This window comes from Bactrocera dorsalis, chromosome 6 (assembly GCF_023373825.1).
Source record: "Bactrocera dorsalis isolate Fly_Bdor chromosome 6, ASM2337382v1, whole genome shotgun sequence".
Classification (NCBI taxonomy): domain Eukaryota; kingdom Metazoa; phylum Arthropoda; class Insecta; order Diptera; family Tephritidae; genus Bactrocera; species Bactrocera dorsalis.
Genome location: NC_064308.1, coordinates 29,540,528 through 29,554,582, shown reverse-complemented (window position 1 = coordinate 29,554,582; position 14,055 = coordinate 29,540,528). Strand labels below are relative to the sequence as shown.

Sequence of the window (14,055 nt, the reverse complement as noted above, 5' to 3'; positions counted from 1 at the left end):
CAATGTATGTTGACGACAAAAATAACGCCGACCGATATTAGCGCAATACAAGCGCAACAAATTTCAATCTGTAATTGATCACGTTGTACGAAACACGTATGTACTACTGTGATCAAATCGAAAGGTGAATTTTGTCCATTTGATCTCTTCAAAGTAATCCCCTCCCGCTGCAATACACTTATACCAACGAATTTTCCAGTCATCATAGCACTTCGAAAATCCTCCGTCGTGGCCATCAGAGTCTTCTTCGATTCAGCTTTAAATCCTCAATTGAATCGAACGGTGTCCTCGGAGTGGTCATGTGAATTTGCTGAATAGCCAGAAGTAACAAGAAGGTTGCGGCACAATATTAGTTGAAAATGTGGCGAAATGATCACGAATAACCAATGCAGTATGAGATCGTGCATTATCGCACTTCTTTGTTCAATAAATTCAGACAGGGTAAAAATCGAAGTATTCACTTTTAGAGCCTCACAAGACGACGTGTATCTCAAATACTAATAAATATTTTGACGTGAAATTTAGCATAGATGTCACTAACAGTACTACCAACTTACAGAAAACAAAAAGTTTACCGATTCGAAAAACACGCGAAGTGTAAATTAAAAATTCACCTTATAATTTGATCTCAGGTATAATGTTTTCACATTCAATGAATTCATTTAATAATTTACATTTTGTATAGCCGAAATAAAGAAAGCAAACGACCGAAATTGAACGATTCAAATAATTTACAAAAAATGAATTGGAAAACAAATCAAAAAAAAATTGCGTGGAAAAGTAAATTTTGGTTAAAAATGAACTTTTTCTATTTTTTTTACAATTAGATTGTTTTCACAGTGGTTCAGACCATTATTCATTTCATGCAACGGTTTAGTCAGATATAGCGAACAGACAAAACCCCAAATTATTTTTTATATTATATAAGACTAGAGGACCCGTCCACGCTTTACAGTGGCTGACTATAACTATTAATAATATTACTACCATCTTTATGATTTCTATTAGTTAGGTTATAAATATTAGTTAATGAGATATAGCATTTTTGTGAAGTTCTTCAATCGACAGTCATTCCAGTAGACTGCACATGATGAACCGATTTTCAAGCGTGGAAAGATGAAAAAGTCGGCTGGCAAGGTTATGGCAGCAGTCTTTTGGGATGCACGTGGTATAATATTCATCAACTGACCAAGTTGTATTTTATTGCACTCCGTTTTTGGTTGTATTAGTTCTTTTTTACTATTCCACATATTTAGCAATTGTGTTATTTTTGAGGAAGGATCAGTTGGAGAACTCCGATAATAAACGCGTGCTATCGCTGCTATATTCAAAGTGTTGTATTATTTATAGGCACGCTCCCGCCGCCCTGACCACCCGCCACAAACGCTACGTCCCGCAATTTTTAAATCTGTAAAGTCTTTGAAAATATTCATATGATTTAAATGCATTAAAAGGCCATTCAGATCTATATTAAATATACAATGTATTTAAGCTATTTAATTGGATAAGTATTGATGCTGTATTGGTTAAAATCGCTTCGAAAATTAGTCATTATTTGTCGTGAAAAGCAAATGGCATTGACATTGGGGAGTATCTATAAGAGATAGACATATGTATGTGTACCATTGCAGAGCTTCTGTAAACTTTTTCAATGTGTACTATGTATACTTAGTACATTGTTTTAATAAATCTTGTAGTGTTCAACCTTTGTTTTCAATGTAAGCGGAAAAATTGTAATTATTTATGGCATCACATTAGAAGCCTCAAAAATAGCAGTATTTCTCCACTATTTAATGGATGTTATTATACATATAACCCTTCCTCTTCAATAACTCTATTTATTAAAAAACGGCATCAAAATCCATTACGTAGTTTTAAAGATTTAAGCATTCAAATACTATTTATTGATTAGTAAAAACTTATCTTCTTAAAAATAAAACCGTTATATTATATACTTGTCCCCTGACAATGAAAGCAAATGCTTGTTTTATATGTTTAAGGGGCTATACCAGTGTGACGCATGAAAAATTAGGCGATTTTTGTGAATTTTTTTAAGAGAAAGTACGCGATTGAATATTTCGAATTTCTTCGAACGGAATAAGGTAAAATGTTGAAAAATTGTCTTCGGAGGTGCCAAAAAAAAGTGCCGCAACTGCTGGCATGATTCCGGCCGAATGAGAAGCAGAAACAAAAAATTTTAAAAGTTTATTAAACTTGAAGATATTTCCTATAAAATGACCTAAAATCATTGAAAAATATCAAAAATTAACAAAATGGCGTAATTTAAAAAAAAAATCGTTTTTTTAGATAAAAAATTGTCGTTTTTTTTAATGCCAAATAGACAATTTCCAACCAATCAAAAAGATCGTAGGTCATTGTGTAGTAAATGTATACTCAGTATTATTTTGAAGTCGATCGGTCAATTTCTCGTTGAGTTATGATAAGGTACGACCTTCCCGATTTCACAGGATATTTATGGAAATATAAGCTATCGAAAAATCAAATAAAATTTTTTTTGAAAGTGTCACACTGGTATAGCCCCTTAAAGCGGCCTGCGCAGTGCCACAATTATGTAAAAACAAGTTTGTATATTATATGTTTTTAACGGGGTCTGGGCAGTGCTAGAATTATGTAAAACAAATTTTTGGTTTTTATGTTTAAAGCGAACTGCGCAGTGCTAAAATTATGTAAAAACAAATATTGTATTATTTTCGCTAGTTGGCGCTGAAAGCGCGTAGTTCTACTTTTATTCGTCGCATCGGATCATGCTATACCTTTTTGGAAAGCTCATTTCACGCGCTAACACGTGTTTGATTGATTGTCGTTTCTTTTAAGTCGTTCGTGAGTTACAGCGTCGCAAACATGGAGCAAAATAAAGAGAAAATACGGTATATTTAACAGTACTACTACGATAAAGGCAAAAATGCCAATAAAATTTGTGCAGTTTATGGACCCGATACAGTTTCCATTTCCACTGCACAACGATGGTTTCAACGTTTTCGTTCTGGTGTAGAGGTGGGCGAAGATGCGCCACGCTCCGGAAGACCTGTCGTCGAAAATTGCGATAAAATCGCTGAATTGGTCGAAGGAGACCGGCATAGTAGTCATCAAACCGTTATAAACCAATTGAAGAAGCTTGGAGTCACTATGAAGCTCGATGTATGGGTGCCACACGAATTGATCTAATAAAAATAACGCAAGACTTTTTTAACAACCCAATATGTTTAAAGCGGAGATATGGGGATGAAGTTTTCTATAACTATTGCTTTCAAATACACCTCAGAATTAAAAATAGTCGAAATCGGCCTATACCTTTTCAAGTGCCTTGATCTCGAATATAGGGTTCAGCCTATTGCTTATTAAAAATTTCTCACAATAATGTTAGTTGATGACAACAATTTATAAAAGGATGTTGCTACAGAGTATCCGTCCGTATGTATATACGGTATATACTTCTTCTTTACTTGCGTAGACACCGCTTACGCGATTATAGCCGAGTTAACAACAGTCTTCTTTTCGCTACGTGGCGTCAATTGGATATCCCAAGCAAAGCCAAGTCCTTCTCCATGTGGTCTTTCCAAAGGAGTGAAGGTCCTCCTCTTCCTCGGTTTCCCCCGGCGGATACTGCGTCGAATACTTTCTGAGCTAGAGTGTTTCGTCCATTCGGTCAATATGAACTATGTCAATGTTGTCGTATATCTCATACAGCTCATCGTTCCATCGAATGCGATATTCGCCGTGGTCAACGCGCAAAGGACCATAAATCTTTCGCAGAACTTTTCTCTCGAAAACTCGCAACGTCGACTCATCAGTTGCTGTTATCGTCCAGGCCTCTGCACCTTATAGCAGGACGGGAATTATGAGTGACTTAAAGAGTTTGGCTTTTGTTCGTCGAGAGAGGATTTTGCTTCCCAATTGCTTACTCAGTCGGAAGTAGCACCTGTTGGCAAGAGTTATTCTGAGTTGGATTTGAAGGCTGACATTGTTAGTGGTGTTTATACTGGTTCGAAAAAAGCCGAAATTTTCCACGACTTCAAAGTTACGACTATCAACAGTGACATGAGAGCCAAGTCGCGAGTGCAACGACTTTTTGTTTGATGACAGGAGATATTTCATTTGGTTCCAGTCTGCAGAAAGCAGAACTCACAACGCGCGTGTTAAGGCCAATGATATCAATATCATCGGCATACGTCAGCAGCTGTACACTATTATAAAAAATTGTACCTGCTCGATTAAGTTCTGCAGCTCAAATTATTTTCTCCAGCAGCAGATTGAAGAAGTCGCACTATAGGGAGTCGCCTTATCTGAAACAACGTTTGGTATCGAACGGCTCGGAGAAGTCCTTCCCGATCCTGTCGGAGCTTTTGGTGCTGCTCAACATCAGTTTACACAGCCGTATTAGTTCTGCGGGGATACCAAATTCAGACATCGCAGCATAAAGGCAGCTCTGGTCGGTTGTTGATTTTCCAGGTCTAAAGCCACACTGATAAGGTCCAATCAGTTTGTTGACGGTGGGCTTTAATCTTTCACACAATACGCTCGACAGAACCTTATATGCGATGTTGAGGAGGCTTATCTCAAGGTAGTTGGCGCAGATTGTGGGGTTTCCTTTTTTATGGATTGGGTGTAGCACACTTAAATTGCAATCGTTGGGCATGCTTTCGTCCGACCATATTTTACAAAGAAACTGATGCATGCTCCGTGGCCTCCGCCACTTTATTGTTCTTCATTGTTGTTGTTTAATTGCTTTTCGAAATTCTTCATGGTCGGGCAATGGAACGTCTGCTCCATCGTAATCGATTGTACTTTCACTGTCATTCAGCAGGCTGGAGAAGTGTTCCCTCCATAATTTTATTATACTCTGGGCATGGGTCAGTTGATCACCTTAGGGGGTTCTACAAGAGAATGCTCCTGTCGCATTTTTTTTAGAATTTAATAGCATCACCCCTGTGGGCCAGCTGTTCAAGCTCTTCATACTCACGCATTTCGGCCTCTTTCTTCTTCTGTCTGCAAATGCGTCTCGCTTCCCTCTTCAACTCTCGGTATCTATCCCATCCCGCACGTGTTGTGGTCGATCGTAACGTTGCGAGGTAGGCAGTCTTTTTTCTGTCCGCTGGGATCCGAAAATCAGCTCGGTTGCAGCTCTTCATAAGGAGCTTGCAATGCCCTCCACTTATACTGAGTTGTTGACGAGTGCAATCAAGGAGTAGGAGTGCAAGCCGAGTGGAAAATCGTTCGGCTGTCTGTTGTGATTGCAGCTTCTCGACGTCGAACCTTCCTTCTGTTTGTTGGCGTGCGATAGTGGTCCGAGTCGATGTTAGGACCTCGGAGCTCACGCACATCTAAAACACTGGAGACGTGTTTTCCGTCTGTCACAACATGATCGATCGGCTTTGTGTTTTTCGATCCGGAGACAGGCAGGTAGCTTGATGAATTTTCTTATGCTGGAATCTAATACTACAAATAACTATATTACGGGCCCCGGTGAAGTCGATCAGCCTCAATTCATTTGGGGAGGTTTCGTCGTGAAGGCTGAATTTACCAACCGTAGTGCCAAAGATACCTTCTCTGACCACCCTGGCGTTAAAGTCGCCAAGCAATTTTTTGATATCGTGGCGGGGGCAGCTCTTATAGGTGCGCTCATAGAAGGCATCTTTGGTCACATCGTCCTTCTCTTCCGGCGGGGCGTGGGCGCAAATCAGCGATATGTTGAAAAACCTCGCTTTGATGCAGATTGTGTCTAGACACTCATTCACCGTGGTGAATGACAGTACTCGGCGACGAAATTTCTCTCCCACCACGGTTTCCACACCAAATTTGCGCTCTCTTATAAGGCCACTGTGGTAAATGCCACAAGGACCTACTTTCATCACTTCTTTTCCCGTCCATGGGATTTCTGGGATGTCAGCCTTTATTTTGAGGAGGACATCAACCAGCTGGGCAGGCGCACCTTCCCAATTAAGGGACCAGACATTCCAGGTGCATGCCTTCAAATCTATATCCTTAATCGTTTGCCATGGTCGTCATCAAAAGTAGGTTCTCTCATCCGAGGCTGGTTGTTGTTTTTCATTGGGTGCGTTTTTAGGCTTCCCAGATGCTACTTGGCCAAAGGCCGGACCCAAGTCACACCCAAGTGAACTTGCGTGCAGTACTACACATGACTCCATCCTCCCTCCCACAATATACAGACATACGTCGCCACAAAATGCCGTTAATCATTCCCCATATAACGGTTTTAATCAAAATTACTAAAATCGAAATAATTCGCTAAATAAATACGCTAGAAACACTAAATTGTATAGCTAAGAAGCACTTAAAGGTGTCAAGAGAAGCAATAGAAAAACTAGTGTTACATCCTCAATTCAAACGAAAACACATATCTTAAGCACTCCCCGATTAATTTCAAAAAAATTTTATGCGTAGAATTATTAGGTCTACAACTTTGCTTCCGCCATTTTCCAATAGATGTCTCTAGGGTCAAACACTGGTCGACTAAATCATTTTATATCGATCTTGGACATTTGTGTCAACATTAACCCAACAAAATATTTGTAGAGATCTGTTTGCATCCCAAATTTATTCTCAACTGAAAATGTCACTTTTTGAGCCGAATTCTCGACATTTGCGGGGAATTTTGATTTTCTTTTTTAATTCCAAGGAAAGTGCGGCTGAGGCTCATCGAATACTTTCGGATACGTACGGTGAGGCTGTCCTAAGTGAAAGAACATGTCGCGAATGGTTTCAACGTTTTAAGAATGGTGATTGTGAACTCGAAGACCGACATGGTGGTGGAAGGTAGAAGATTTTCGAAGATGCTGAATTGGAAACATTACTCGACCAAGATGCGTTTTGAACCCAAGAGGAATTGGCCGAATCGTTGCAAGTGACACAGCACGCCGTATCAAAACGCCTCAAAACTATGGGGATGATTCAGAAACAAGGAAGCTTGGTTCCTTACGACTTGAAACCAATAGATGTCGAACGGCGCTTCTTTGCATGTGAACAGCTGCTTCAAAGGCACAACCGAAAGGGATTTTTACATCGCATTGTAACTGCCGACGAAAAATGGGTCCACTGCGATAGTCCTAAGCGAAGAAAGTCATGAGGAAAGCCTGGACATACCTCCACGTCGACGGCAAAACCGAACATTCACGGCGCCAAGGTCATGCTCTGCATTTGGTAGGACTAGCTGGGGTAATATATTATGAGCTGCTAAAGCCAAGTGAAACCATCACAGGAGATCGATACCGAACGCAATAGATGCGTTTGAGCCGAGCACTAAAAAAAAAACGACCAAAGTACTAGGAAAGACACGATAAAGTCATTCTCCAGCATGAAAATGCTCGGCCTTACGTCGCAAAGGCGGTCCAAAAATATTTGGAGACGCTGAAATGAGAGATCTTACCCCACCCGCGTTATTCTCCAGACGTTGGCACACGGTCTAGCTAACGAGCACTTCAGTTCTTATGAGGAAGTCAAAAATTGGATTGATACTTGGATCGACTCGAAAGATGAGGAGTTCTTTCGTCACTGAATACGCATGCTGCCAGAAACATGGTCAAGAGTAGTAGCTAGCGAGGGCCAGTCTTTTGAATAACATTTTTGTAACCGTTTTTATACAATAAAGCCTTAAATTTACAAAAAACGGTGGAAGCAAAGTTGTAGTTGTAGTTGAATGATTAAATAAAAGCGTGAAAATGGAAGAAATTTGTTTACAACGCTTATTTTCTATATGGCACAACTTCAAATCTATCGAAATAACACTTTGCACGCAAAGTGTATTTTAGGTTTGCAATCGCACGTCACAAAATGTCTAAATCGGATCAGAGCGGCTCAAGTCCCCAGATACCGAAATATAGACCTATGGCTTACTTTTTACCGAAAATATCGATCAACCTGTGAGCTAGCTTAATGAAAATCGGAGAGCATCTCTTCCCGAAAGTAACACATCGCGTTGCCTAAAACGAATAATGTCCGTTTAATATTAAGTAAAACAAATAGAAAGACTTTCGGAGTTGAAATTCTCTTCTAATAAAGGACCAGGAATAGGAATAGGAAGATGAGATAATGTGTCATACAGCGTTTAACTAACATTATACACAATGAAACATATTGTGGTATACTATATTACAATGAATAAATTATATCGGCTGATATTGTCGGTACGTATTGACGAAACTCTCCTTTTTTATTTTTACAGAACTCGATGGTCATCACTCAGATGAAACCGGTTCGGGTGAGGGCGAAAATTCCAATGGTGGTATGTCGAATGTAGGTGCAAATGATGACGATCAAGCTCGATTAATACTTAAACGCAAGCTACAGAGGAATCGCACTTCCTTCACCAATGACCAAATTGATAGTTTAGAAAAAGGTATTTTTCCTTCTTAAAATTATAAAAACAAAATGCAAGTATAAATAATTATTTTCGATTTACATATATACAACTGTGTGCAGAATTCGAACGCACCCATTATCCTGATGTTTTTGCGCGTGAGCGTTTGGCTGGTAAAATTGGTTTGCCAGAGGCCCGAATACAGGTTTGGTTTTCTAATCGCCGCGCTAAATGGCGACGTGAGGAAAAATTACGTAATCAACGCCGAACACCTAGCTCAACTGGTGGCAGCTCGTCGATATCTGCCACCTCCGTCACAGACAGCCCCAACAGAAGCAGTATGAACGGTAGCGGCGGCGCCACGGTACTGCCCAGTGGAAGTAAGTATAATAAATAGCAATTATAGATTTCTAGAAACCAAGTATACTAAATTAGTAAAACAGCACGCCTTTTTTTTGATTATTTCGGCTATGCTACGCCAACAACAGATGCATCGATTCCAGATGACGTAATATCCACACCCCCATTAGCTCATAACTCAGTTTCTACTGGTGATGTAGTAGCTGCTACAACAGTGGCAGTACGTACTTCTGTTAGAGGTAGCGGAGCTGGTACCCCTGATCATCTTGGAGGCGGACAGCAATCATTATCTGGTAGCAGGAACGCCAGCGGTACAAGTGTTACAAATTTGGTAAGTGGACATTCCATTGAACGTAGTAGTACAGGAGTAATGGGACTTAGTGCAACCGCGGGCTCTGGATGTGCGCCCATTGGAGCAGTGCATTCATATCATGCGGCGGTACATCATACACACCATTTAGATGGTTCCATTGTACCGACGTTGTCACCTCGGCTTAATTTGAATAACGGATTTAGCAGCTCTATGGGAACTATGTACCCAATACATCATCATTCCACAATGGCCATGAGTGAAACTTATAGGTAAGCTTTATTTGTGTATAAAAATATTACTAACAAGTGAGAAGGGGCTAAGTTCGGATGCAACGTTTTATACTTTTGCAAATTGCAAGAAATAAAGACAGGGAAATACTTTAAGGTGTAAAACCAATCATGTAGAGTAAAGTCAGCCGGATGTTCGAAAATCCTGATGTAAGTTATATAAAGGCTAGGACAAGTTTTCGCTCTAATTAATCTATTTTAGGCTTTATTTGTGTATAAAAATATTACTAACAAGTAAGAAGCGGCTAAATTCGGGTGCAACGTTTTATACTTTTGCAAATTGCAAGAACTAAGGACAGGGAAATACTTTAAGGTGTAAAACCAATCATATAGAGTAAAGTCAGCCGGATGTTCGAAAATCCTGATGTAAGTTATATAAAGGCTAGGACAAGTTTTCGCTCTAATTAATCTATTTTAGGCACAAAGATATACTGTTATAAGTTAAACATGCTCTCTTATTTTCATTGAAATAACTCACATATTGGTCGATATATGCGGCACGAGGTCACCCGAAAGTTCGAAAATCTTTATATTAAGTATATGGGGACTAAGGGAAGTATTAATCCGATTCAAACCATTTTTGACATACAAACATACCATTATAAGAAAAGGATTATCTCTTAATTTCAGTTTTATATATCACACATCGACCGAAATGTACGATTAGAAGCAAACTATAGGTACCGGGGTCTAACTATTTGCTTCTTAGGGGCTTGAACAGTTTTTTTATTGGATTTAAAATTTTGATCACAAGGTGGCACACACGGAAGATATTATTCATGAAAAGTTTTATATCGTTATATTAATTGGTTCTCGATTTCTGTACTGGAAGTGAAAGGATCAAGTGGAATTTAAAATTGTGCTATATGAGAATTAGGCATAGTTGTTATCCGATTTCGTCCATTTTAAAAATGTGACATAAAAATGTAAAAAGATTGAAGAAGAAAATGTAATAAATTTTTTCGAAATCGCTCAGTCTGGTCCCGAGGTATGGGACTTAACCAAAACGTGGGCGGTGTCACGCTCATTGTCCAATTTTCACAAATTAATTGCTTCTCGATTTCCATATATCTTAATTTAGTGCACAGTTATGGCACTTTATATGTTTTCGGTGAATGGTGATTTGTGGGCGTGGCAGGGGTTCGATTACGCCCATCTACGCACTCAAATTTTTGTTGTACTAAGGAACCCACATACCAAGTTTCATAGAGATATCTCAGTTTTTACTCACGTTACAGCTTGCACGGACGGACAGGCAGACAGTCAAACGGATCTCAACTTTTCTCGTGATCTTGATCATTTCTATATGTTTGTATGACCCTATATCTATCTCGATTAGTTTTAGGTGATACGTTCAACCGTTAGCTGAACAAAATTGTAATACTCTATAGCAACTGGTTGCAAGAGTATAAAAATTACGTACCTGTATTTGTAATTGACATGAAAGAAATCACGACTGTGCTAGTTAACACGGCGTAAGACTTTGTCGTGTAGTAAGTCAAGAAAGAAATCACTTTAATAAATGATAAGAGAGTTTTAGAGGAAAAACTCTGAATTATATTTTTTTGTCAAATTTAACTTAATCAAAATATGCCTTAATGGGACTTATTTTATTTCCATCGCTCATTACAGTTCAATGTCATCCTTCACGCATCCCTCAATATCACCGATGCCCGGATCACCAATTTCTCAACAACGTGACTTAACCCCGCCCTCACTATATCAGTGCCATATGTCGCTTCGTGCTCCCCTTCCACCTCCTCCGCATCACCATGCAATGATTGGGAGTTTCGGCATACCATCTGTAAGCGCTGGACATAGTAGTAGCAGTGCAATGATTGGGAGCGGTTGCTCTAGCTCAACTGCCAACACAAATCAGCAGTTGGTAAGCAGAGGTTATGATACGACAGTTAAAAGTTATGAACAAACGGTGGGGCTGCAACCACCATTATCGCTACCAACAGCTTATTCTAACAATGTTTCTGCCTTGCCTCAAGTTACCAGTGACAGCTCGGTATCTGCTATAAATTGCAATAGTGGGGCAACTACGACGACAAACCTTAATAACACTACCATTTTATCGACTCGCAACTCACCTTGTAGTCCAATAAGCCATCATCTAGGGACACCCAACGATGGTGGCGGTAGCAGCAGTACGGCAGCTAGTACCATGCACAATTACTCTCAACTGGGATATGGCTATGCAACGACCACCGCTTCATCTACAGTATGCAATAATAGTGGCGGCCCTACAGTCATGGACACTGGCCTTTCCTCAACAAGCTCACAAAACCAAGTTGGAAAGCAGCAGCAGTTTTTCGCCTCATGCTTTTATTCACCATGGGTTTGAAAGAAATATACAACATTAGTCATTCCCAACGCTCGAAGTGGTTTGAAATAAGTTAATCAATTAATTGTTTGCTAAATGAAAAAACTATACAAATTCATATTTTGTAAACTATGATTACCGAGATCTGCGAGATCTAATAGACGCTAATAGTCGCCATACCAAATATTAATTATTTTTATCCAGTTTTAATACTACTATTTGAAGTTTTTTGAATTTCTATGGTTATTTACTTTTGTTCTTTACATTATTGTACTTTTGTCCATTACACCGGCCGACAAATGAAAATTTTTTGAACGTTGTTAGTATTTGAGCCACAAATATCACCAATTTTTACTATTTTAAACACGAAAACACCTACATATTTGCCCCATCACATCAGATTTTTTTTAAAAGATGGAAAAGCATTTTTTCAAAATGTAAAGAAAAAATCAATAATCATATTATAAAAACATATATTTGAACATTTACAAAGAAAAAATTGAGTCTAAAGAATGCTACAGGACTATTTGGAGTGACATCTTTTACGTTTCGCGTCAAAATTACATGCACATGGGTGTAGTCTTTCTGTGAGTATCTTCAGCACTATTGTATTACGTGTCAGTGACCAGCAGTAATCAGTCATCATATTCATATTCCATCGACCTTGGTACCTTGTCTCCACAGTTTTTATGTCCTGGTGGAACCTTTTCCCTGCTCTTCACTGTAATCACCAAGATTATCAAGAAAAAAGTCCAAATGTAAATCTAGAAAGTGAAGTTTTATGCTCATATTACACCCCAATTTCCGATACTTATCTAATAGATTTGCAACCTTATTTTTATAGTCGGGGTGTTTATTATTTCCTAGAATATTGTTGACAACATCTTTGAACGCCAGCCAAGCTTCTGATTCAGTGTTATTCATTGTAGCATCCAATTTTTCATCAGCCATCAAAGATCTGATTTGCGGTCCATCGAATACTCCTTCTTTAAATTTTGCATCAGATAATCTTGGAAATTTTTTAAACAGGTATTTATAACTAGCATTGTTGTTATCTAATGCTTTAACGAACTGTTTCATCACACCAAGTTTGATATGAAGCGGACGTAGTAAATTTTTTTCAGGACTAATTAAATTTTTTTATATAACGTTTTTTGTTCCTACTTTGAGATTTTTACGAGGATTCCATTGTTTTTGTACGTAGTTCTTGTCTCGGGCTCTGCTGTTCTAATCGCACAAGAAGCATGGAAATTTTGTATATCCTGACTGCTGGCCTAATATCATAGTTACAATTTTTAGATCCCCACAAAGCTGGTTCATTTAAAATTGGTTCATAAACTTCCGTCGACTCTTGACGCTGTACATTTTGTACTGATGATGTTGAACTAAGATCAGATTATGAGCTTGGAAGGGGCACTGGCATGTCTGGACCATGTGGAATCGGCCGTGTAACTGAAGATATATTTGCGTAGACAATTTTATTTTTATTTTTAGCATTAAAACCTTTCACATCTGTACAGTAAAAATAACAATCATCAATATGATTTGTCTGCTCTCTCCATATCTTAGGTCTACCGTAAGGTAGAGATTGTCTTTTTTTTTTTAACCTGATGTGAAACGATAAAATGAGGTATAATTTCGTGATCTGCATTACCAAATTAGTGGAAAAAAATAATCAGAACTTGAACAAGGAAAATGATGTCAGCCGGTGTTATTTATGTTAAAAATATTTGAATTAATAAAGTGATGCCAAAAAATATTTAAAAAAATCGTAGTTTACGAAATGAGAATTTAAAAATGAATTTTTACATTTTTCATTATGCAAACAATTTGTATATCGATGAGTTGTTCAAAAACAACGCTCAACCCAAGGTTATTGAAATAATACATTTTTTTAATTCGATCTCGCAACTATTAAATATGTAAACAAAAGGGTTACAGAATACTTTCGGCATTTTCGAGAAATCAATATACGTATTAATGTACTATTATTAGATGAAGTGAATGCGATGTGGTTTTAGTATAAAAGCTCCATACAGTCGTAATAATAAATAAAATTGTATAGAAAAAGAACAGAAATTTTTTATTATTTCGTGTCTAATTACTTAACAAATTTGAAGGAAAAAATTGCGACTGATGCGCTAAGAGGGAAATATTTTACAAAATTAGCAAGAAACAGCTTCCAAAATCAGAGTCGCAAAATTACTCTACTCAACAAATCTGGATGAAAATTTTTTGCTGAATTGCGAAGAAGTCTGCGGCGTATTTGAGGTTTCCGTATTACGAGTTTGAGTTCAAAAATGTTACTCACATATAGCTACTTTTGTCATTTTAGTAAATGGTGGTGGTTTGACCGTACACCCCTTGACTACGAAACAAAAAATCTTAAATGTTAGGAAATTTTTACTATCATTTCCGGTTTTAGCAACCC

The 14,055-nt window shown here is 38.2% G+C and overlaps 1 protein-coding gene across 6 annotated transcripts in view; it reads left to right on the top strand.

Moving 5' to 3' along the window:
* LOC105228660 (paired box protein Pax-6) overlaps nt 1-14,055 on the top strand; it is a 267,990-nt gene that overhangs the window by 156,217 nt on the left and 97,718 nt on the right. For 3 of the 6 annotated variants that reach the window (XM_049460267.1, XM_049460265.1, XM_049460264.1), the window contains 4 exons: nt 8,201-8,374; nt 8,458-8,715; nt 8,779-9,277; nt 10,928-13,680. In XM_049460267.1, the coding sequence (XP_049316224.1) occupies nt 8,201-8,374; nt 8,458-8,715; nt 8,779-9,277; nt 10,928-11,645 (1,649 nt within the window). In that variant the 3' untranslated portion in view covers nt 11,646-13,680. Of the gene's footprint in view, nt 1-8,200; nt 8,375-8,457; nt 8,716-8,778; nt 9,278-10,927; nt 13,681-14,055 lie in introns of those variants that run through there. The other 3 variants (XM_049460268.1, XM_049460266.1, XM_049460269.1) reach the window with 3 other exon arrangements.